This window comes from Alosa sapidissima, chromosome 12, assembly GCF_018492685.1.
Source record: "Alosa sapidissima isolate fAloSap1 chromosome 12, fAloSap1.pri, whole genome shotgun sequence".
NCBI classification, from domain to species: Eukaryota; Metazoa; Chordata; class Actinopteri; order Clupeiformes; family Clupeidae; genus Alosa; species Alosa sapidissima.
The window spans coordinates 5,458,862-5,484,147 of record NC_055968.1 but is presented as its reverse complement, the minus strand read 5'-3'; the positions used below and the strand labels follow the sequence as shown (position 1 = coordinate 5,484,147).

At 38.9% G+C, this 25,286-nt stretch overlaps 2 protein-coding genes across 3 annotated transcripts in view; both read left to right on the top strand.

Moving 5' to 3' along the window:
* Positions 1-3,602, top strand: part of LOC121678180 (inactive N-acetylated-alpha-linked acidic dipeptidase-like protein 2) — a 215,878-nt gene extending 212,276 nt beyond the window's left edge. For both annotated transcript variants that reach the window (XM_042057472.1, XM_042057471.1), the window contains one exon: positions 127-3,602. In XM_042057472.1, coding sequence (XP_041913406.1) covers positions 127-307 — 181 coding nt within the window. In that variant the 3' untranslated portion in view covers positions 308-3,602. The remainder of the gene's footprint in view (positions 1-126) is intronic.
* A 1,316-nt stretch (positions 3,603-4,918) lies between these two features.
* Positions 4,919-25,286, top strand: part of si:ch211-51h4.2 — a 97,831-nt gene continuing 77,463 nt past the window's right edge. Inside the window, exons 1-5 of the mRNA XM_042057473.1 lie at positions 4,919-5,111; positions 12,954-12,995; positions 13,768-13,841; positions 14,295-14,363; positions 14,453-14,555. Coding sequence (XP_041913407.1) covers positions 4,976-5,111; positions 12,954-12,995; positions 13,768-13,841; positions 14,295-14,363; positions 14,453-14,555 — 424 coding nt within the window. The 5' untranslated portion in view covers positions 4,919-4,975. The remainder of the gene's footprint in view (positions 5,112-12,953; positions 12,996-13,767; positions 13,842-14,294; positions 14,364-14,452; positions 14,556-25,286) is intronic.

The following is a 25,286-nucleotide window of genomic DNA, read 5'->3' as shown; positions in this document are numbered from 1 at the left end:
GTAAGTGTAGACAGCTTCAAACCTCAATCCTTTCAAGGAGCCTGAGCTTAGACTGTGTGCATGACACCTGGATCCTCTGCAATATTGATGACTTCAACTTTCCTCTCTCATCTCCTGTTCCCACAGGAACCTTCTGTATGGGCTGAGCACGCAGTCCTCCCGTTTCTCCATACTGAAGGATGCCCAGGAAGTGGAAAGGCCTGTAAACCAGACTCTATCTTTTGTTTTCAATGCCATCAGGTCAGCTCAGAAACTTGTCCAGAGTGGGCTTGAACTCTTTGAGAATGACCCAGACAGTTCCCACTGACACCGAGCATTTTGGAGAGATTGTCGGCATAGTCCCACTCTCAGCAGGCATAGTGGAGGCGCACCACCCGAGGAAAAACCCGAACAGCAACCAACTTTAATATGATTGTTTTGCACTGATTATCTTGATAACCAAAACTGTCAAGGGCTTGGAAGAGTAGTACTATTTTAAGCAATATGAATCTTATTGTTTGTGACAGTGTCCATACAAGGCTTTTGGTTCATTTTTCAAGGTCTGTACCAAATGTCTTTAGGGAAATTAGCTTATTTGCCGTCTACCCCACTTAGCCTATAGGTCCCTTTTAGCTGTAGTGTAATCCACTTCCAAGCTAGGCTAACAGTGTCAGACTGAATTATTGCACACACATATATAATAGGAGAGAAAGGTATGTGTCTTTAACTCTGGGTAGAAAATAAGCTTATTCCAAAAAAAGTTGGCGTGTTCCTAAGATGAAGACAGGAAGCTTAACTGATATTAAATGGAAACAACACAGCAACCAAAAAGGTTAGTAGATATACAGTATAGTACAGATACAAAACTAGCATACTGGAAAACATGAAATCATTATTTATTATTTTTTGAGGAAATGTACAGTATGTCTTAGTATCCAAACCTTATAAAAAAAAAAACATTGGGGCAATCAAATTAGCTTATAATATAAATTCATGCAGTCCTGTTCAGTTGAAAGAAATCCATTTAATAGTTTACATTTCTTAGGGTTAGGGTGATTAACGTGTGAGTAACTAGTGCAATGCACTAGTATATCCAATAATGTGTTAATGCAGCTGGTCACATTCAGTGCTTGCTGAGAGCAGAGAAGTCTGAGGCCCATGGTGTGCCTTATATCCATGACTTTGTGTTACTGATGAGATAAACGATGAGTAATGTGGAGAAACAGTCACACAACAGGAAGTTAGGCTTGTATTTATGACCACCAGCAGACAAAATACAAAACACAAATGTTCTTACAGGAAAGAAACTGCTCCCTTGGTCTGTTCTGGTAGCACCTCTCTGGATATACTGAATTTATATTTAGGTTGAGCGGTAGACACTTTATCCCTATTATTTGGATAAAACAAAATGCATAATTTGTTGTATCTTGCAATGCTAAGAGGTTGAGACTACCATGTACTGGTAGTTGATTTTTTAAAAGCACAGAGGCTTCAATGCTTACATTTACTTAAATACTCATGCAGCTATAATGTCAGAGTTTGACACCAGATGTGTGTGTTTGTGAACAATAAGTGGACAAAGAAACTTTGAGTTCAAAAACTGTGAGTTGCATACACATAATGCACACATTCATCATGCATCCTTTGAAGGCTTAATCATAGTGTACCTGTATCAATAACCGTATGCAGTTATGAATATTCACTAATTGACGTTGTACTTTTGTATCATATGAAGGCTACAGTTATTTTGCTTTAACTGTGATAGATACTATGCCTGCAATTTTGGTGCACTTTAAATTGGATTGCTTTTGAGAGAGAATTTCAGGTGTTGTGATTTGTAAATGAACATGTTAAATTACTTGACGTTAAAAACTAAACTAAAACAGGCCAATTTTGGGACACTTGAATCAGGGAATCAAATTTAACCAAGCTTTACGTTCTTAATGTGCCTTTCGGTTAAGAAGCATCCGTGCAGTAAAAATAATGTGACAATTGTCAATATCAAAACAAGGAAACAAGAAACAGTTTCACATCCAAATGTTTTATCCAAATGTTTCATCCAAACAGTTTCACATCCTTTCTTCAGATTTCAACTTTTAATGTGTATGGGTGAACAAAAGGACATCCAAGATTAATGACAAATGTAAAACTTGTTTATTCATAAGCTTTCTTCCTAGCATTTGACATGAAATGGTTCCATTCATATGTGTACCGTCTACTTAGCTACAGTACACAATGACAGAACTGTCCTCTTTCACTGTTCCTCATTGACCAACAACAGAAATTACTTCTGAGCTGCTTTTAACTAAAATCACTGATTTCCACTGTGATCTGTTGTAGTTTGCTACAGTATGTTCCCTTTCTGGGAGCAAAGTGTAATTATTTATGAGTAATACACTTACATGAGAAAGAGCATGTTACTTTTTAAACTTTTTAAATCCTTTGGATTCTTTTTTGAATGAAATGTAGAAATCCCACATCTACTGTACTGAGTAAGTGAGTTAAATGAATGTATGCCAATATGCATAGTGTATGTGGGTGAAAATACCATGACTTCTTGAATGATTTGAATGATGTTGGATATCAAATATTCTATCAGGTGTGTGGCTCATGCTTTACACTTTCCATAAAAGTTTACCATATTTGGGGTTTCTTTTTTTGTAAAATAAACATCATGACGGTAGAAAATGAGTGCAGAATAGAAGCAGTAATGTGTACAAAATATGATGTAGATTTGCACTAAAACCTTATCAAACTTGTCATTATTTTCATATCAGGACAATATCTGCATGTTTAATGTCTCTTACACTTACACATACTGTAAGTAATGAAGATCTAAACCCAACTCTTAAAGGTTTTACCTTTAGCTCTGACATCTGAGCTATCTTTACATGCTCACTCGTGTAAGGACGACTTTGTCAAAAGACTACAGCAGATAGACAGGGTCAGGGAGTGTGTCAACTCTATTTAATGACATTATATTTAAACAAGTTTCAACAACTATTCTAATTATGTTTGTTGTTCATTATTTTATGATGTTATCATGGTAAGAGGATGCTTTTATTTTGATTTATTTATTTTAGAACTCTGCGGTGTCTGGCATCACCACAGGAGAGAAAAATAATGGGCTGGTTTGTCTCCCTCTCCCTCCCTCCTTTCATCCCTAACTATGATGAGACTCTTGTTACATATCCACTCACTGTTGTGAGTATTAAAATGGCTATTATTCTACAGTGGCCATTGGTAAACTCTCTATCACTATGGTTTTGTACGAAATAATGATCTGTTAAGGAGATGTGAAGTCACAGTCACTGAGCTGTTTGGTTTTGCTAAGATGTGATGTGAAGTTTCATATGTGATGTCTGCATTCAGGGCTGAAAAGATTAATTGTCAGGGGGAGAGGAAAGAGGTGGATTTCGTACAAGAGAGTAAAGAAATTCATAGAGAGCAAAATGTTAGGCATGTACAAATGCAACCCCTATCACAATTGTCTCTCAATTACGTGTCTCTGCACAAACTACTGGTTACATTTTGTCTTTATGTTTCTTATGCATGAATTTGTCCCAGCTGGTTTGGCTTGCTGAATGAATTTGTAGCAATAAACTGATTTCTACATAAACTTTTCAAGATATTTCACACTGTGATACTTCTGCTTCTGCTTTACTGATGTTTACTGAAGTCCTGCATACACAGCATACACAAAACAATTGGAACAATTCAAATCTATTTGACAAGCTGTGGGATAATGCCAGTAAGGCCATTAAAGATTACTTCAACATCAAAGTAAGCACATCAACTAAACGGAGGGTATACAAAGTATACAAATCCAGTTTTAAGAGGCCATTTGGTAAATGATATATGAGGATGCACTGTATGAGTAAATGAACTCCACAGAGAATGGGGATGTTTACGTTGGAAACCTTTTGGGTTGTTTTTAACTCACTCAATTATGCAACCTGTGATTAATCTTCTTGTTAAGATTTGAAGTGGAATTTTGTTAGTCCCTTCATTATCCGTTTGCCTCTGACTTTCTATGGTCTGCCTAGTTTGTGGTAAAAGTAATAGTTCATTTATTTTCCAGCCATTCCTGATTAAAAGAAATAGGCCTAATGCTCATAGACTTACATTAAGACATACACTGTACAGGTGCTCTGCCCTGTGTAAGACTGTGCTTCAACTGTAGCACGTACTGTAGTCATGGGTTTCATCAGGTCCCTTTACACAGGTGTATTAATCAACAGCATGCAGTCTGCTTTCATAATCAAGGTGCATGATTGTATACACCTGTGGAAAGGGACCTGATGAAACCCATGAATTGATGGGCTGTAACAATTCTTATTGTCTTCAGTCCAAACACCAAAGATTGAAACAAATTAGGCTCTTTGTGTGGCTGCTACATGTTATGAGCATTAAATTCGGTGATACATTTCCTACTGTGGATTTATTTTAATTTCTGTTGTCTTTTCTGAAATCTTTTTTTCAGAGATTCAGCAAGTCTTCCATTCATGCAGATATAAACCCCCTAAAACTCATAAAGTTTTCATAACAATACCCCTGGGAAGAAATTAGATTAGAATTTTAACTGTAACTTGTAAAGATGTGTTTTATTAACTAATATACTCACTCTGTGGGTCCAATAAAATGGTTTTAAAAGAATCATCTTTATGGTTTGCTGCTATTCCTACCATTTACAATATTGAAGAAATTAGCTTGAAACGACTATTAAATCTATGTTCATGAGGGACATATTAAAAAGTATATAACATAGGCTGTAATGTATTCAGTACTTGGCATATTCGTCCTCTTGCTGTGGAATATAGGTTTTTTTTAGCCCAATACTGTTTGCTCAGGGGAAGGTTACATCGATTTTGTAGGCAACTAGGTTCCACTCTTTGGAAACAAGTCGAGCAGCAGCGCATGCGCAGTACTAGCCTCTGGATGTGGAGGATGCTCTCACCTCAGGTGTAGGCTACCGTCCGACTGACAGAGAAAAACAATGATGGCGACTGCTGCCGAGGAAATCAGCCAGAGCTGTCCTATATCTGACAATGACATGACGTCTGTTTCTTTCAAAATTGCCAGAAAGAATCAGGACAGACCCTGGAAGTTGAGGTTTATTTATCTACAATGCTGTGAGTATCAGAGATTGTGCAGCGCACCGCAGCCTCCAAAGTGTCTTGATCGAGTGTGAATGCTCTCCCCTTTTCCAGGAAGGACAGACAATGCACATTAGGAAAGAGATTTCACCAATTTCATCACCGATTTCACCATCACAATTTCATTCTGTTCGTAGTTTCCAGCCAGTCATTTGCGTGGGTCTAAAGATATATAAGCTATGTGATTCATATCAACTGACTGATGACGTCATTCTGTAGAGCCCTGCCCCGGCAACTCTCCACCAACTGCAGTCCAACGATTCCTTTTTAGGCACTGTGCACCAAATGCATGCAATGAAAATAGCCTATCTGAATGTATATTTGTGCGATGACGTTTATGGTCGTTATTAGTTGGTCTACTATGTTGTAGCCTATTAAAAATGTTAAGTGCTAAGAATTCTAGTAGATTAGCTTACTTCAGTTGTTCAGTTTACTTAGGCTATAGGCTACTTGTTAAATAACTATTAATAATGAACAGAAGGTATCAAACTTTCGACTCTAAGGAAATATGTCACAAGATGTTGAGAATTTAAATCAGTTTTATAGAAGCAATGATTGGGAAGATAAAGGAAATGGCACAGTTTCCTGCACCTACACTCTGTGCCTTCTACAGTATAAGTGGCAAGACAAAGTGCATGCAATGCATAAGGCCTGTCTGCATATTACCATCTAGAAATGACCATGCTGGAACACATGCACTGAAACACTACCATGTTGCTAGCACGGTATTGTTTAATCAGTTGTTTATCTTAGTACGACATTGCATTTACAATGTTGATTAAATGAAATGAGCAAATTTAGCCAATGTCTGCTGTTTTCAGGACTGCCAGTCTTAGCAGGTTGTAGTCTGGTCTGGTGGTGCTCTCCTCTGAAGTATTGGAGTTTTTTATAGACCACATATCAGTGGAGCATCAAGAGAGCATACAGCACATGGCTTAGTATAGTAGTACTTAGTAGTATATCTTTGGGTATTAACACTTCAGAATTTGTTTTTTGTTAATATTAACTGTATAGTTTATGACTATGAGGACAACACTGTCAGAGTGTTTTTGAGACCTCTTCATACATTTACAAACTAGTTTGTTTCACAGGGTGCAGTTGAATCTTTGTCTTTATTAACCAATCTGAGTGGCCTAATATAATTACATTTAATTCTGTCACAGACAAAAAGTGTGAAATGTTACTTGAGATACTAAAGATTTAAAGGTGAATAATTGGACTATGCTGTAGAGTAGAGTCTTTTATTTTTGAGTAAGTCCTTTCAGTTTGTGTGAATAGGCTACATCAATGTTAATAAATTCTCATTGGACCAGGAATAATGTTTTGGTGCAGAGTAATGTGTTATGGCTGGGTTAACAGCTCCTAATCCTTGCACTGGCACTTTTGTTTTGTTATCACACTATAAAGCTGGTTGGACTAGTTTTTTGTGGCAGTATGAGCTATCTTAGTTATATACTGTAGGCCTACTGATGTACCTTTGGTGTGTAAGCACTGCTAAACATTTTGATAGTGCATCTGTGTTGTGATTTACATACATAATAAGCACATCATGTCTGAAAATGGCATCAGCAATTCATTAATCATCATCGCTCCATGAATTATGGGAAACTGCTCTCCAATGCAAAAGTTATGTAGAATCTAAATTAAAAGGCTTTGTCAAGATGACACTCTTGTGAGCTGGAAATTTGCCAGTGGAAGTGATACCAATGTCATTAAAGCACCATTATGGAGACTTAGCAACTTTGTCTCACATTGTAATCAATCTTCTTGTCGTAGTCCGCAGGTGTTATTTTGAAGTCTCAAAGTAATATCTTAACAGCTTTTGACTATGTGTACATCTTAAATTTAATCTAATTTGACTTTGAGTACTCGCCTAGAAAATGTTTCTGGATGTTGTTCCTTTTGTTGAAGTGATCACAGTGAAGTTAAATTGTACAAGTCTGTTATTCCTTATGAGTGTACAGCAGAAATGATGCAGGCAGGACTTGGACTGTGCAGTGTTAATCTATAATATTGTAGTGTAGCAGGGGGAGATTTATGGAGTAGGGGTGTTAAAAGTCATGACAATATTCATGTGAAGAATGTTTCTAGTGTTCATATTGACAGTCTTCATAGATAGATATGCAGGCAAATTGTAATGTCTCTGAGTATGTACGACTTTTTGCTATTGATTTTCACCTATCTTTATAACAGACTACACAGAGTTATGCAGTAAGTTGCTATGGGGCTGTGATACACTTTGCCACAATTGAGCATGTATTGATTTCAGGAGTCATTTATATCTTAGTGCATCATAATGTATGCAGTGCTGTTAATACGGTCTACCAGCAATAAAGAGAGAGGAGTCATTTACTGCATATCATTGGAAATGAAACACAGGCCACATTGCCAGCTATTGTAATTGTATCTCTAAAGGATTCAGTAATGAAACTGCCTGTTGAAATGCTGGCTTTATCTACAGCAGTTGCTATTTTTGTGTGCCATGCCAGATAGACTCTTAATAGTGTAAAGCTGTATGTGTGGTGGAGTGAGTTAGATGTCACGTCTCATTGATAAAATGAATCATTCATTTCTCCTATTATTTTTCACTGCAGCATTAGCATTTTGACTCCCGGTTGCCTGTCCATGCATCCATAACTAATCCCAGCCAATACATTTACAGCACAATTGAAAATCAAGTGCTATCAGTGAGTGGGTTTTAGACAAACTTCTCTGGTACTTTAGAGTTTCCCACTCATTCGTGACTGCCTCCTGCTACTGGTTAATCAGCAGCCTCGTATTCATATTCATCAAGGGAGTAAAGCATTAGGCTTGTAATTGGGTCAGCTGAGATGGTGCTGTGAGGCCAGGCTGAGATTTCCTTCTTCATATCTCGACATCCACAGCCGACTAGTCCATGAGCTGTTGCTAACTGTCATGAATACATTTCACCTGACCTCAAGGCAGTAGTTGTGTGTAGGTGGTTATGGCGTTGGAAATATTTAAGTCAAGTCAGTTTATTTGTATAGCACATTTCATATGGCATACATGTACAGTACAGTACATAGGCACAATGTGCTTTGAGTGGAGAGATGTCATTAAATTATCTAAAATAAACAAACACACTTAGCAAAAGAAAAGACAAAACAAAAAAGAAAATTAATAAATAAAAATAATAAAATGGATTGTTATAAAAGCAAATACCTGTAGTCATGAATTAAAAGTTTTAAGTCCCTTTTTAAAAGAGAGCATTGATTGTGATGACCTTAATTCCAGAGGTAGGCTATTTCAGAGGATTGGGGCACAGTAACTAAAGGCACCATGTGCTGCATTAGTGTTTATTCTGGAGGAGACATTTACTGGAAGACCTTAAGTAACGAGTTGGATAATAAAAAGAGATCATATCGGAAATATAGGGTGGGGCAAGGCCACTTAATGATTTAAAGACAAGAAGGAGTATTTTGAACTCAATTCTTTGTTTAACTGGGAGCCAGTGAAGTAAGTTTTTTTTTTTTTTTTTTTTTTTTTTTTTTTTTCGCATGTCCAAATTTCCGTCAAGGATTCCCGGGACACTGAAAGACCGGGGTAGACGAAACTTGGTGGGCATGTAACCCCATATGGATAGCATGGAACCATCGTTTTTCGTTTTGATCTGTAGCCCCCCCGCTGGACTGCACCCCCCGAAAGGAGGGTAGGGCAGACACAGTTTTCTGTGAATATATCGAGAACCGTAAGGTTTAGGAGGACCATTTTTTTTGTATGTTGATCTCAAGGCGCCATGTCAACCCATTCCATAACCACTCATTTCATGTACAGCGCCACCTAGTTAAACACAAAAAAGTAAAAATGAGGTGTTGTAATCGCAGGTATCTGTGACCTAACATAGTCAAAACTGCACGAAATTGGAAGTGTAGGATCATTATGACACCCTCTGAATGCACACCAAGTTTCGTGGAATTCCGTTAATGGGGGGCCTTACAATAAAATAATTTATGTGTACATTTAGTGACCGTACACCAACAAGGATTCCCGGGACACTGAAAGACCGGGGTACACGAAACTTGGTGGGCATGTAACCCCACATAGATAGCATGGAACCATCGTTTTTTGTTTTGATCTGTAGCCCCCCCCCCCCACTGTACTGGACCCACCGAAAGGAGGGTAGGGCAGACACAGTTTTCTGTGAATATCTTGAGAACTGTAGGGCCTAGGATGACCAATTTTTTCCGTATGTTTGCCTCCAGGGGTCATGCTAACCCATTCCATGTGCACACATGTGCATAAACAGATACACACGCATACACATACATTCACAGTTATCATACGTATGACACATACTCACACAGTAGACATATATACGCATGCATGCACATGCACAAACACACATACGCAGGCAAACACACAAGCACACACACACACACACACACACACACACACACACACACACACATAAACATAAACATGTACACGCACACATGCACACAATTCAAGAATTTCTCAGAATTATGAACAGGCAAGATGGGGGTGGGGTTGTATAAAATGAATTTTACATGTGAAATCTATGAACTAATAATATTTTGGTACTTGTTGTCTAGCAGATACCAGTGAGAATTGAGTGTGGATAATGCAATTTAGTGAGACAGTTAGAATCATATAGGCCTTTCAGCGTGATTTATTTTTGTGGAAAAAATGTGCTGGACTGGGCGGCGGTCATATTTTGTACCGCTCTGTGGTACATCTAGTTTAAGAATAGGGGTGATATGATTAAATGTAGATGTTCTAGTGAGTATTCTAGCAGCTGCATTTTGGATAAGTTAAAGTTTGTTTAACATCTGTTTTGTTAGACCAGCATAGAGTGTGTTACAGTAATCTAAACGACTGGAGATAAATGTGTACTAATTTGTCAGAATGTTAGATGTTCTTGAATTTCCCCTTGGGGATCAATAAAGTATCTATCTATCTATCTATCTACTGTATCTATCTATCTATCTATCTGAAAATTAAGATCTGCATCAAGAGTCACTCCTAAATTTTTAACATTCTCACACGGTTTTACCAAGAGGGAGGTTAGAATTGGGTGAAAGTGATGTCTCAGGGCCTTAGGGCCTACAACCAGAACCTCTGTCTTGGCATCATTTAACATTAAAAAAATAATAATGTCGGAGATGCAGCAAGTGAGGTCATTCACCGTACTGGGGTCATCAGAGGAGATATATATGTAAAGTTGGGTATCATCAGCATCTGCGTGGTAAGAGATGTTGTGTTGCCGAATGATAGACCCAAGTGGTAACATGTACAAGTTTAGCAAAGGACCAACATAAGCAAAGGACCAAGAATTGACCCTTGAGGTACCCCATATAAAATGGGGATTACATCAGAAGAGAGGCTATTAATAGAAACAGAAAAAGATCTCCCGTTTAAATAGGATGAGATCCAATCAATAGCTGTACCCTGAAGACCAACTGAATGCTGAAGACGTTGAAGAAGTATAGCATGATCGACTGTATCAAATGCAGCACTTAGATCAAGGAGAACAAGAATCAACATTTTTTGATTGTCAGTTGCAATTCTAAGGTCATTTACAACTCTGACTAGAGCAGTTTCTGTGCTTTGATTTACCCAAAACCCAGATTGATAGGCATCAAATATAGAGTTTTGAGACAAATAGGTGCAAAGTTGCTTATAAACAACCTTCTCTAGAATTTTGCCTAAGAAAGGCAGGTTAGAGATGGGCCTGTAACTCTCACAAGCCAAGCGGTCAAGGTTAGGTTTTTTAAGTAGTGGTGTAATAAGGGTAATGTTCAGGGAATGTTCCAGATAGTAGGGAGGTATTACAATTTGAAGTATGTCAGCAGCCAAGCAGCTGAAGACTTGTTTGAACAGCATAGTAGATACAGGGTCGAGGGAGCAAATAGCTGAACCTAATTTTTGGACTACCGGTACTTCTTCCAGCTCACTCAGATGGATTGGAGTGAAATTGGAAATTGGAGAGTAACTGTACTATCGGGCAGAGGTTGGCTAAGAGGTTGAAGATTGAAATCATCAATGAAGGATGATGAGATACTGCTGCTGATAGTTGACATTTTTTCACTGAAAAATGTAGCAAACTGATTGCACGACTTTTCAGTGTGGAGCTCATAGGGTATCAAACGCGGAGGATTGATAACGGTAGTCTGTCAATGGTATTAAACAGGACTTTAGAATTATTTGAACTATCTGATATAATCTGGGAGAAATACTGTCGTCGAGCTTTTTTTATTTCACAGTTGTGCATAAGCAAATTACCCTTATAGTTCATGAGGTCAACCTGTGATTTAGCCTTGCACCATTTACGTTCATATTTGCGGCAGGTTCTTTTAAAAGTGTTTATTCTCTTAGAAGTCCTCCAGGGTGGCTTTTGTTGCATTGGGGTGATGCTATCCATAATTTGTCTAACAGAAGCATTAAAATACTTGACTAATTCATCACAGTCTGAGGATATTATCACAAATAAAATCACTAGAGAAATTCAGATTTGGGTTTGCAACAGAGACCTGACTCAGGTCATAATGTGAACCAGCAGCATTAATATAAGCAGTGATAAAATCCTTTAGAGTGTCTTTCCCAATGCTGCGCCTAAGAATAGTTTTTTGGCCAGATGTACGTTTAGTTGGCCAGGCAACATTGAAGAAGATACAAAGATGATCAGAGATCCCAACATCTAAGGTACCAGTTATGGAAATGTCTAGGCCTTTTGAAATAGCAAGGTCTAAAGTGTGACCACGATTGTGAGTAGGTACAGAAATGTGTTGTGTAAGCTCAAATATTGACAACTGATCAGTGAATTGTATTGTTATCAATGTGAATATTAAAATCACCACAAATGAGAATACGATCGTAGTTTGTCACAATAATTAGACAGAAACTCACCAGACTCATGAAACCTACTCTGTTCTGCGGTGGGTGGTAAATTGTGACCATTAGACAGGAGTTTGGTGGCTTCATTGGAATAGCTATCAGTAGGTATTCAAAGGTGGAGTACGTACCAAAAGAAACATCCTTACAGGGTAGCATAAAAAAGAGCTGCCACGCGCGCCCCCACCTTTCTGATTGGAGTGAAAGCAATGTGAGAAGGACAAGTCAGACGGTGATGCTTCAAGAAGTTCATAATTGCCTGAGGCATCCAGCCATGTTTCAGTGAGAAAGATATTTTTAACAAATCCGGAAACCTTTGGAAGTGTCATTTTGTCAAAAAAGGAAATACATTGCATATATATTGGTTTATTCCAGTGCACAAAGTAGAATTATTGTGTGTCCCATATTAATATGTTATTATGAGGCCACAATCCCTACTTTTCAACTTTATGACCATAGCATCGTTAACTTTTGGTTTAAATTCCCTCTAAGGCTTCATCACCAGGGGAGAATTTAACAAGAAGTTTTGCTGAACAGAGACCTGCTCCAAAAAGACACATTACACATATTCTAAAACCTGTACTGTATTGTATTGTTAACAAATAGATGGAATTTGCTGTGCCCTGTATGTGGATTATGTGAAGGTGAGCCTTCTCCATCTCAGGGATTCCCATCAGTGTTATGAGCGCCCGCACACACTCAACTCTCAAACAGTGTTCGTTTGCTCTTGAGAGCTTGATCATTTTGTATTTAATCGCTCTTGTATCAGATATGCACAAGTAAACATCTCTGAAAGTCACTGAATATTTGTCACCCTGGTTCCAATGCCTGTTTTGGCTATCTTTTTGTATTTTGATAGCTGACAGATGGCACTTTCAACTATGCCATTGATGCACTGATTACTGTTTGTCAAACTTAAAATCATTATTTTTGTTTGGGTTGCAGATTTTTTATCCATTGCAACTATACTGGGGACAGGCATCTTGGGTAAGTGTTTTTGGTTGCCCATATAAAGTTCTCTAACTCTGTGATCAAGAAAAAAAAGATCTTAGAACTTCTTGAAGAAAATGTTGAAATGAAATAATGCCCTCTTTATCTCTCAAACCACTCTAGTGAGGCATATGTTACCTTGTATGAAATAATACAAACATATAAATGTGAGTAATGACAATCTTGACAACGAGTCAAGTGTGAAAGGAAGTGGAGTTCTGTAGTGGAGACGGTGGTGGTTCTGTTATATATGTTTGACAGAAATATGTTCATTGAAGTCATCTGGTTTTCCTACCCATCATTAGTCATTCTGCATAGGGGTATATTTATCTGGCCAACACATAAAAATGTCACTTTCAGGTATATGAACATTAGACAAAAATAAGTAAAGACAATCACCCAGCAATGGGAAATGTCTATTGTACCTTGCCAATGATTCCCCCAGTATGTGGTTTATGGTCTGTGTAAGTTGAGACATATATTTATGAAAGATAGCAATTACATGGTGCATTGAATTTAACTGTTCTGTTTTCAATAAGATTTAACAGTTCTTAAAAAGACATTGCTCATCCCCCTTAAAACCTCTGCCAAACCACTTTACTGCTTTTATCGTACTATAAAAAAGACATTACAAGCATCAATTAATTTTAGCCTTACATTTTTCTTGACTTCCAAATTAACACTCCTTGAATGAGCAGAGCAGTTCCTTCAAGTAGTGTGAAGTGTAGGTGATCGTGGCGTAACACCTTTTGTGGTTCCTTCAAAATAGGTCTACCAGTGACAATAGCACAAGCTGGATTGCTGCCGTTCCTGGTATCCTTCATCATTGGCTTCTTTATACAGGTGAGTGCTCTATCAGTTTCAAGTGCCATGCTTTTTACTACCAGAACACATAGAATGTGTATTTTAATACATACACAAAACAGTCCCTGCTTTAATCATGTAAATATCTGAGATTTAAATGTCAAATTAAGAATTAATTTGTAAAACCGACAATTTTCTCTTGGATAACTAAATTGTAATTTGTGAAACATTGACTTTCGTCGGAAAAAAGTCCCTTTGGTATTTGCCCTTGACAGGATTGTTTAGCCTGAGAAATTTCATGAAAAAAATGAGACTTAATTTGTCTGCTTTCTGAATTTAGTCAATAATGGTGCTGGTGTGACTTCATATTGACTGTCTATTGACTGTCTATTGTCTGTGAATGGAAGAACAAAGAATATTTGTTGGAATTCCAGAAAGTAAAGTTACCTTAGATTTGCTAAACCCACAAAAGTATTTTTCTCTTGTCAACAGGCTCTGCTCATATATCTGTTTGTGGACTTGCTGCAGCGATGCAGGGTTAGCCAGATGGAATCATTAAAGGTTTGCTACATGTCTTTAAAAGAAATCATTTTGAATTTAACACAATCAAATTTCTCCAAGTATGTAATGGCATGTTATTTTCCTCCCAGACTACGGAGACTGAACGTATTCTAATGGAGAATGTCAGCACACAGGATTCTCCTGTGGTTTACCCTGAAGAGGTGGAGGAAGTGGATGACGGAGAGGAGGCAGGTACTGTAATGTCCTCCCACAGTCCATGCAGATGATAGTGTTTTTTAAAGTATATTTTATTTTTATTTTTTTGTGTGTGTGTGGGGGGGGGGGGGGGGGGGGGGGCTCTTTTGCCTTTATTTTGATAGGATTGTGTGTGACTGACAGGAAGTAAGTGGGAAAGAGAGATGGGAGAGGATCAGGAAATGACCCAGGTCAGACCTAAACCTGGGTATCGTGGGCACTTGGACCCAGATATGGTATAGGCGCTATAGCCAGTTGTGCCACAGCACAAGATACTATGCATCTGATTACAACTATTCTCACAGATGGTATCTGATCAACCTCCATTACATATAAAAGTAGAAAGATGTTTTATTTGTTGGCTGTTTCTGGAGTTAAATATTGTATATGTTTCTGTGAGTGAAAATTAATGAAGAATACACTTAATGCATCTCCAATTACATATTAGTGCTAATTTCCCTGTCTGTAGGCTCCTAAGTACAGTAGCTCTCCTAGCTCTGTGGAGAATTACATTACTGTCAGCTTGTGATGTGAAAGAAATTTCGCTCATCTCACTATCGTTTAGACAGATCCGGCTTTGCCATTCTTATTGTGTGCTTCCTGGACTAAGGCAACTAACAGGTGCCTAAGTGGTCGCCAAATGTTTCCTTACTTTGTTCTCTTCTTAGATGATGCTAAAGGTAGTGGCTTCCTAGCAATGGTTTGCAGGCAGCTTTTGGTAGTGCTGTACCCAGCCCACTGAGAATTTGATGATTGGTTGGCATTTGATCGGTGTATTTCAAGCCTGTCGTGCTGATTTGGAATAGACTGCTGGCTATCTGTCAGCTAGCTTGGGCCTGTGAGCCAAAGACTTCTGAGATGTCAACAGTGTAGATCTCATATGAGACTTTCCACACTTCCACTAATAGTGAAACACTATGTATTTTCATCACTATTACAGATACCCAGCTCTGCGTAATGGTAAATTTGAATGGACTGTGATGCCCACCGTTGTTTCCAATGCTGCTGCTGCTAATGTTATGCCATTTCTATCAGTTCACTTCCTCTGCTACCGTTGCATTTGTCATTGCATTGTCATTGTGATATTGTGCTGTTGTCCTCTAAACAAGTCTGCAGCTCCCTCTTTCATGCACTTATTTGGCTTTTATCTTTCACTGTGTTGGGATATGGTGATGATGTCCACACACAGATGTTCTGTAACCCAAAACCCTGCGTGGTATCAGTGAGTGTCTACATGGGGTCATGAGTGTCCAGATGTTTGTTCCACTGCCGCAGCTCTGTCTAGCTCCAGAATGTGACTGAGCCAAATAATTGGATTCATATTTTGTGGCTACTTTGCCGCTATGCAGGAAGACCATTAATGCTATAGCTGTCATAGCCTTGTCTACACATGGCATCCCATGAATGGCATTTTCATGAAAGGGAATTTGCCAGTATAATAAATTCATATGATGCTCTCCTATCTTCTCATTGAAATACTGTAATTATGGTCACTTACTTTTGATTCTGTGCCAAATACTGACATTAAGCATTTCTGCTTACAAAAAGCCCTGCTACTTGCATTAGCATCTATAAGAGATGGATGTTGAATTATGCCCTGTCAGTCAGCTCTCTTATGACTCTAAGAATTAACCTGTCCTGTTCTCATTTAAATGGGATGTGTACCCAATGAAGGTGTGTGCACTGGAGAAGATGTGCTCTACTTTGGTTACTTACTCCTTGTCTAATAATAATCAGCGTTGAGACAGACGCCCCCAAAACAAACTAGATGTGCCTCATCAAAAGCTTGTATTCCTTATCAGCCTAGTGGGGCTAAATGCCCACCAACTTGCATGTACCCTGGTGTTCTGGTCCAGGAATTGTCAACCAAAAATTGCTGGAAACAAACAAAAAAGAAACTATAGGCCACACTGCGCTAGTGCTGCTGCGGTCTTAATTAGCATGTTTGTAAAGCTGACCACTGGATTAGGCTCTCTGGCCTCTCTGACCTGTGGTGGTTAATTTGAGTGCACATATCCTGCTTTGTTCAATGTATGAAACAACAGGTGTGGTGTATTGGGTTTTAGCTTAAAGTATTTCATGTTAACAAAAATATTTGAAGAGTTGAGACTTGGCACATGAAATTACCTTCTGTGCATATACATCATTTAGCATTATCGTATCATGGTCTCCTCCTGGCCATAGAGGAGCTGTTTTTGTAGATACACTACACTTGTACCGTATAGGTTAAACATTCTACCCTGAATACCCTGGTAGTTTCTGTTGAAAAGGCCTTGATTTACTTTTACCTTTGACTCTGCACACTCACAAAGGAACATTTCCAAAGTCAATCTTTGGAAGTTTGAAGATAAAACATAATCACTGAAGGAGGTGCTGAGTTTAATAAAACAGAATGTTTTGTTTATGTGTTTATTTTTTTTGTTTTTATTGTTTTAAATTTACTAAGACTTCAAACAGCTTGTTTTTAAGTTATCTGTTGTGCCTTTGTGTTTATAATGAGATCATTTTAATTGTCAAACTCAAATTGACCTTCACTTAAGTGATAAGAATTATTCTATTTCACAAACTCTTGAGAACCATAGGCATCTTAAGTAAATTAGGTCTGCATCATTAACTGCATTCATTTATGGAAACAATTATTAATGTTTGGTTAGTTGATATGAGCTTATTAAGATTAGCCAAGAATCACCACTTTGCACTAATTGTACTCAACCTTTCTGAAATGATTGGTGGTCATAATTTGTGAATGTACTTTCTGGGAAGGCCTTTTCTAGTTATGATGCCTTATGATGGCATTTTTGAGAGCTGAATGTCTGTTACAAACTGAATGACAACACCACTTAATAAGGTTGGTCAAAGCTCATTTTTCTTTAATTAAAAATTCACACTTTTTTCCTGGGTATGATTGCTGTTTGTTTTACTGCTGTTGTTTTTGACTCGGCCAACATAGCACCCTACTGCAAGGCGACCTGTATCTGTAAATGTAAATGTAACTTCAATAGCTAATTTATAGGGAAAAAAGAAAACATTTATATTTTTGTTGTATTTGTCTGCACACTTGCTGTTCTCCCTACTGTTCCATTAGTTAGCAAGTTAAGACGGCACCACATGAAAGCAGTTGGGTTTCAGACTGCCAAACAGATGGTGGCTGTATTGTTTTTTTGTGCAGTGTACCACAGGGATGGGGAGCAGCGGGTGTAAGAGGCATGAGCAGTGCTGAATTCCATCCGTATCAGCACTAACTAAGCAGGGTCGGCCCAAGTCCCGTGGACAAGAGGCATTAAGTATTTTTGACAAGAGATGGAGGGAATAGCCCGCTAATGAAGATGAATGTAGCGGAGGAAAAGGGGTCTGCCCTGTCAGGAGGAGAAAAATGTGAGAAGGTGTGAGAGAGAGGAGAAAGAGGTTGTTTATGAAAGCTGTTTGGAGTCTCTGTTTCTCTCCCCCCCCCCCCCCCCCCCCCCCTCAATAGATAAAGCATTGAATAAAGGCTTTATTTTACCCCTGAGGCAGGAAGCCACAGTCAAGATTTAGCAAACACCATTCATTTCTGAGGGATGTTTTATCGTAAAGGTGAAAAGGCTATTATTAAATGCAGGCCTTAGGGTTGAATGGGGATTTAATTCAGTGTAAAATCAGTGCATCAGTGTTGGTTTCTATGAGTCATTGTTGTGTTTCTATTCACTGTTGTGGTTGTAGAGGTTTAGATAGAGATGTTCACCTATTACAGCTCTGGAGCAATGAACCTTTGTGTCTTATGGCAAATATGTATAGTAATTTCCCATCAGTCCTACCGTAGTGAAAAATTGTGTTTTGGTATTTGTGCCCTTTTACATAATGAGAGCAGTCTGGGAATCAAATATTTCATTTTGCGTGTGTCTGAATGGATGTAAAGCATAAGCATATGTGCTGTCATGGTTATTGAATTCCTTGCTTTCAAATTGTACATCTGTGATGCATCACCTTGCCTCTAGGGCTCTAGGGCTCTTCATCTGAGCAGCAGATTCATGATTGTACAAGTTTACATTCATAGAAATGCACACAAATGGGATTGCATGGGATTGTCACAAAATATCACCATAAAACCCAAACTAATCTGATTGTTTCTGTATCGTAAAGAACATTAAGAAAAACACAAAACCATTGAGACATTAATTAATTATTTAGACCAGAACATAGTTGTAATATTAAAAAAATTACTTATCTCTGAAATTAAGTACCAAGAATATGCTAGTAATTTCATTAATTAAGCTAAATTATGAAAATAAATATCACCTCACTGTATCATCTCATCAGTCAGTTTATCATTTAAGTTAAACAAAATGTATCCCAAATCATCCATCTCAAATCAATATTTGGGTGATGATTCTGCTAAAATATTTTGGTGAGAGTAAATCAATTCTGTTGGATAGTTAGTGGACTGTATGTCAGATTTTCCAGATGACCTGCCCCTGTTGCTGGGTCAACTATGCAGCCTTGTGTTGGAGGAGTAGTCGAGCAGTTGTGATAAATGATGCGTTGCGTCTAATTGTACTGGAGAGACTACTATGGAAGAGGAGGTATTTGCTTTCGTGAGCAAAGCAATACTTTTGTGCACTTGGTGTCCTTAGCTACCCTGCAACTTCTGGTAAGCCTAATTATGAATTTCCTTACTTACTAGACTGGTACTTAACCCAAAAGCAAACTGACCTACATGCACACGACAAAAGAGGGAAGAAGCTGAAAGGAAAGTGCAACTCTACTGTACTGGAGTTACTGTATAATCCCCACAGGACTGTCTGCTAACTATATGATTACTTGGACTCCAATCCAAGAATACCTGTATTCCTGTATCCCATCATTCTAATGAATGTAGGCATAACTGGCACGATGTAGACGTGTGAAGATTAGGAAAACACAGCCACTGTCAACTGTCAACCGAGTGGACACAGTTAAAGCGTGCTGGCTAATACAGAATCTCTGTGCTGGACAGCACTGTCATCCAGTGCTGTCCTTGCAGTCGGTCAGTGAGCTGCCCTATCATGAAGCAGTTTTTTTTAACAAAAGTTAATGTAATTGTACATATTTACTCCAGAATATTCACCTCAAAACAGATGAGATGTTTGTTATGGAACTTTATTTTTGTTTACACTGTATATTTTTGCAAATCAGCACATTTAAATGGTGTAGAAAAATATAATTTTCAAATTGCATGGTACTTAGCATATTCCCTGATTTGCCTAATGAATAACTTCAAGCATGAGGGAGTTGGCAATCCATCCAGGAAAATAATTTCTGAAAGATAAGCATTTTTCGACAAGCATGTGTGACTGTACCAAATTGAAGAGTTTAGCACACACTTTCTCCGGCTGGTTGGAGATACTTCACCATTTACCTCTTCAGTGTGCAATGTTCAAGCAATTTGCTTCAGTGAATAGATGACTGATTTTATGACGGGATAGGTGAATGCATTATTGTCCCATACTGAATGAGATTGTTTTTAGTCGATTAAGGTGCTTTATTTTTGACTCTGGCTTTTGAATTGCAGGCAGTGTGAGAACACAATGTAATGGAAATGTTGTTTCAGTGTAATTGAATAGGCCATCCTCTATGATTTCTTGATTGTCTTTTTCTCTGAGCTGTCAGACACTGTCAACTGGTTATTGTTGAATTACACCTTGTGCAAGGGGCCCAAAAAGATGGCAAAATGAAGGTGAAATGAGAGGGGAAACGCTAACGGTGACAGCTCTGAGATTCTCTAGCTGATCCACCTCTCCTGAGGTTTCTGCATTTAACGCATGATCAAGGTGCCTTTCATGCCAGCCAGCGTATTATGCCCATAAAATGCTTGAAATTGATCACCTATCACTGTTAATGCATTTTAAATAAAACCTTAATGCTAAAGAATTGGTTTATTACTGTCACTTGTATGTGTGGAGCACTATTTTCTGTGGTTAGATACAGCTTAATTTATATGCCAGGTTGACAGTCTCATCAGATAGGGTTTTAGCAATGCCCTGATATTCTATGATTCAATTAGGCGTTCCCGGTCAGCGTATACTGGCTGGCTTGTTGGCTTTTGATAAGAAGGCTATTAAAAAGATGGATTTCCCTGCAGAAAATGTGCAGCTGCTATCTGTTTTGTATTGTCTGCTAAAATGTGGATTCCAATAAGCAAGATATAGATATCCCATTTATCATGGAGAGACAGCACATATAACATCAAAAAAAAAAAAAAAAAAAAAAAAAAAAATATATATATATATATATATATATATATAAAAAAAATATATAAACTAGAATAGACCATTTTAACCATGCGTTCTTTTTAACCCATGACATGATACCAGAACATATAAGTGCTTTGATTTATTAAGATAATAACTCAACATTCAATAACAATTGTGATGTCTTGGGCAAGGTCCTACATAAAATAGTTAATTATATTATAATTTGCAGACTTTCTCTTTTCTTTTTCTAATGCAGGTATTTAGTATTTGGAAAGTCAGGAATTCCAGTCAGTTTGATTTAAAAATGTGCATGAAACAACAATGGCTTTAATTTATCTGATCTAACAGGGGAAAAAAGAAGTTGTGCTTCCACAGCGACAGCCACAGTCTTCTGATATTAGGTGCTTGACAATTAAGATGACAAGAAATCTGACAAAGATTGTTCATTCTGTGAGTTTGATTTATGTGAGTCTTAATCAGCTCTGCTATTGTTCTGTTTTTAAATGTCTTTTTGTACATTTGTGTGACTAGAGATGAAATAGCAACTTCATAAGAGTGAACATGTCTCTTACTGTATGTTACTAACAAACTTCCTCCAAATTAACCCCACCACTTGTTTTTGAAAACTCACCCCAGATGTCACAGTGTATATATTTGCAGTATGAAAGCGTTTCAGTCTAAATTTGTTTTGAACCCAGAGAAAAGCTTCTCTATGAAGTTCAGTCTTTGAATATATGGATGAGATGCTGTCAGAAATCAGCCTTTGAGAGGCTGAAGATATCAACAATAGCACTGACAAAAATGTCAAATTAATGGGTTGTTTATTTTGTTTTTTGCAAAGAAAAGCGTATCATGGAAATACTTGATAATTCATGTGACAAGAACAAATGTCTCCGTTCGGGACTCACTTTGATAATATTTCAAAATGGCATTGTTTAGAATACCTTTCTGTGAAACTACACCTAATTTGTTCTGGGGATCACTCCCCTTCATGTGTGGATTGGTAGAAAATGTGCTGACAGGTACCACAGGTGCACTGTAGAAGCCTCTGTGAACAGCTTCACCTTGCCGACGTTTTATGTGCAGTGCACATTAGACCTTCTCAAATCATCTTGCCACGTGCTACTCAGAAAAATATTTTACACTTGAACATACCTGAGGTCAGTTTATCCATTTAATCATGTAAGTCCTGAAGTATGTAAGTGACCAGGCTTATTCATTGATTTTGCAAAATGTCTTCAGGTTAATGGGGGCAGTTAATATGGTATTAATATGGTTTTGTTTCTTTTAACTTGCATAAAACACTGTCCTGCGGCTTATACACAATTCGGCTAATACACAGGAAATTACTGTATACAATCTTCTCTTTCAATCTTTCCAATAAGAATACAATATGGAAAGGATCAGTATTAACTATGAGAATGAATGGAGCTAGGTATTTAGTACAGTACAGAAGAAGGGGTGCAAGCAGTGCTCTGCTCGGTGTTCTGCCTGCATCGATAGACTTTTCTACCTTTCTCTCTACCTTTTTGCCTTTTTCCTGGGCTGGGTTCTACTGTATATTGACACTGGTACTATATTGACACTTTCAAAACACTTTATCCTTCTGAAAAAAACAAACCAACCTGCTGGAAAAAAACATCCTCTTCCAGCTATTTGCAGGTGCAATGTGTTTTAGACTCAGCCTGTACGTCCCTTAGAAAGCTTTAGTTCTCAGGCCAGAGTGCAGTGATTTATTTTTTCTGGATCGTTCCGGTGAAAAACCTGCTAAATGTCCAGCTGTTTTACTGAGTGCTTCCTATACTCTGCTTTTCTCAGTTATCAAACCTGCACAGCTTTTACCACACACAACAAAGGCCCGCACTTTTGAACTCTCCCTTTCAGACATGACAAGACAGCCACGATGGATATGAAACTTTGCACCGTGTCTGTGCTTTCTAAATAAAAAAAGCCATTGTGGTTTTGAAGCATGATTTTCCATTTAGGTTGCCAAAAAGTTTGCATCCCCGACCTGGTATTGTTTTCATGGCGTTTTCCATATGAAGTCGTGTCAAATGTGTTTTTAAAGGGTTTCTGTGTGTGGCATGGTGCCAGGGCACTGGTATGTCCCCTGGTGAGCTCTGTGCTGTGCCGCCTGGGCAGCTGCCTGTCTAATTGTTATTTAATGGGAGGAAGCACCTCTGACCAGACTGGCAGGAGCTGTGAGGCTCGTTATTACACCTCCTCGGCTTTGGTGTTTTGGAGCTCATTAAGGGAAAGTTCATAGGGGGGTGTCATACCTTTTTCTTTCTCATTCTCTTTGTCTTTTGGTTTCCCTTTTTTAATCTCTCTATCTTTCCCACTGTCTCTGCACACCATCCCTCTTGCTCTCACTCTCTGTCTCTTGTTTTTCTGTCCCTTGCTCTTTCTCTCTTTCCATCCCTCCATCCATCCCTCCCTTTCTCGCTCATTTGTTCGTTCACTCTGTTTGAGTGTGATCCTCAAAGAAGAGAGCTGTGACAGGTGTGGGGATCTAGCATCTCTCCATCCTAATTACTTGGCTGTCCCTCTCCTGAGCAGATGGGCCCCCCTCAGAAATTAATGATTCTGCCGTCTTCTTTCAGCGACATATTCCCCTGTCATCCGTACACTCAAGGTGCAGTAGTCTTAACTCTGTGTGCGCAAAAATTTAATTTGATTTCTCTGCCAATGTGTCATTACAGAGATTGCTGGCTGACTGACACAACTGATTTGGGGAGTTATTTGTCATTTTAATAGAAGGTACAAACTTGGGTGCCATTAGAAATTAGGCTATTGCTTATGCGTTCTCTGTTCCTTTTAGTTTTAAGATGAAGTGGAAAAGACATGCTGATTAGTCTAGTTTGGATTGCTATAACTAAATATTTCCCTGAAAAAAGCAGATACCTCCAATGCATCTGTCTCTATAATAAGCCGTGTCGGCGCTTAAGTAAACACATTCAAAATTCATTTGGATTACAAATTTTCCCTCAATATACTGGCTCTGTTTTTTCTCATGCCTAATGCACAGGTTTCCATTTGTAGCGGAGGCTGAGTTCTCCTGTGTTCATCCACCTTTGTCGCTTTTCTGTTTCCTTCATTCCCACTCTGCCTCTCCTCCTTTCTTCTCTCTCTCCTTTCTTCTCTCTCTCTCTGTCGCTCTCTTGCTGTTTCTCTCGTGTTCCATTTGCACTTCCTCAAATATATATGATGCAATTTCTTGTTCCTGAAGTCAATGTTTATGCCCAGAGCATTATCTAAGAAGGTGGAGCTCCCGATGAGAATTGGAGTAAACATTTTCAAGGAAAGAAGTCATGCGCTTAACAGGCGATAAATAGCACAAGCTCTAGTTGGAGCCCTCATGAGCAGCGCAAGGGAAGGAGGAGATCTCTGACAACGCTGGGGGACAAGCACCAGGCCTTTTTTTAGAGAGGGAGGTGAGCTTCAGACGCCTGTGTGGAGCAGGTCTCGCTTGTGAATCTGTCAGTCTGTCTGCTTTTACTATCTCCACCTTTTCTTCTCCTATCTGCTATCTGTTTATCTCTCCTTTTTTCCTTTCTCTCCCTCGCTTCTCTTTCTTCCTCTCTCCCACAGTTTGTCATCGCTCCCTTTCGCTCGGTGCCGTTCACTTTCCCCCCCCCCTTCCCCCCACCCACTTCCCACCACTCGCTTTTTGTGCTGGCTCCCCTGCCACGCTACAGTCAGTAGTGATGGAACAGAAGTATGAGTTCCGCCCGCTGTTCCGATATCCACCCAGCCCCTACACCTCTCTCTCTGTCCATATTCAACTCTCTGTGTTCCCTCCATCTCCTCCATTCATCTCCCAGAGTCCTCTCTCTTCCTCGCCCTAATTCATTATTTACCACATAAACGTCCCATAAAGGCCTGGTGCGTGGCAGCGGCGGCAGTGACGAGGTGCGCTTCTCCGGCGCGTCCGTGCGTCCGTCGGTACGTCTGCCCAGTGGAGACGAGCCGCGGGGAGAGGGAGAGTGATGCGCTGGCGTGTGGCAGACCTCCACACTGCTGAGGAATGGCGCCCTTCATCCATTAGAGCGCTGAGGAGCTGACGGGGCTCTATCATCCTCCACGCCATTCATCCCCGCCTCTTATTGACTAAAATGTCCCTGTCACCGCAGAGAGGTGTTTGGGGAGGGGGAGGGGGGCTGGAGGCGCCAGTGATGGAGGGGAGCGGTGATGGAGTTTGAGTGGGAATAGGGGAAAAGCTGTGTGTGTGTGTGTGTGTGTGTGTGTGTGTGTGTGTGTGTGTGTGGGATAGAATATGAACAAGCATGAAGAGGAAGGAAGTTGCCCTTTTCATCTGAGGTTATGTGTGTGCAGACACAAGCCGAATTTTCATCAGTGTTTTATTTCACAATGTAAAAACACTACCAAGAAAACAGATGTGTTGTCAGCCACAATAGATACAGTTCACAACAGCTCCTGTATGTACTGTAGGATGGTTACAGATGTGTTTCGGTTAGAACATTACATTACCATGCTTCATTTGTTGTAACTTGTTATC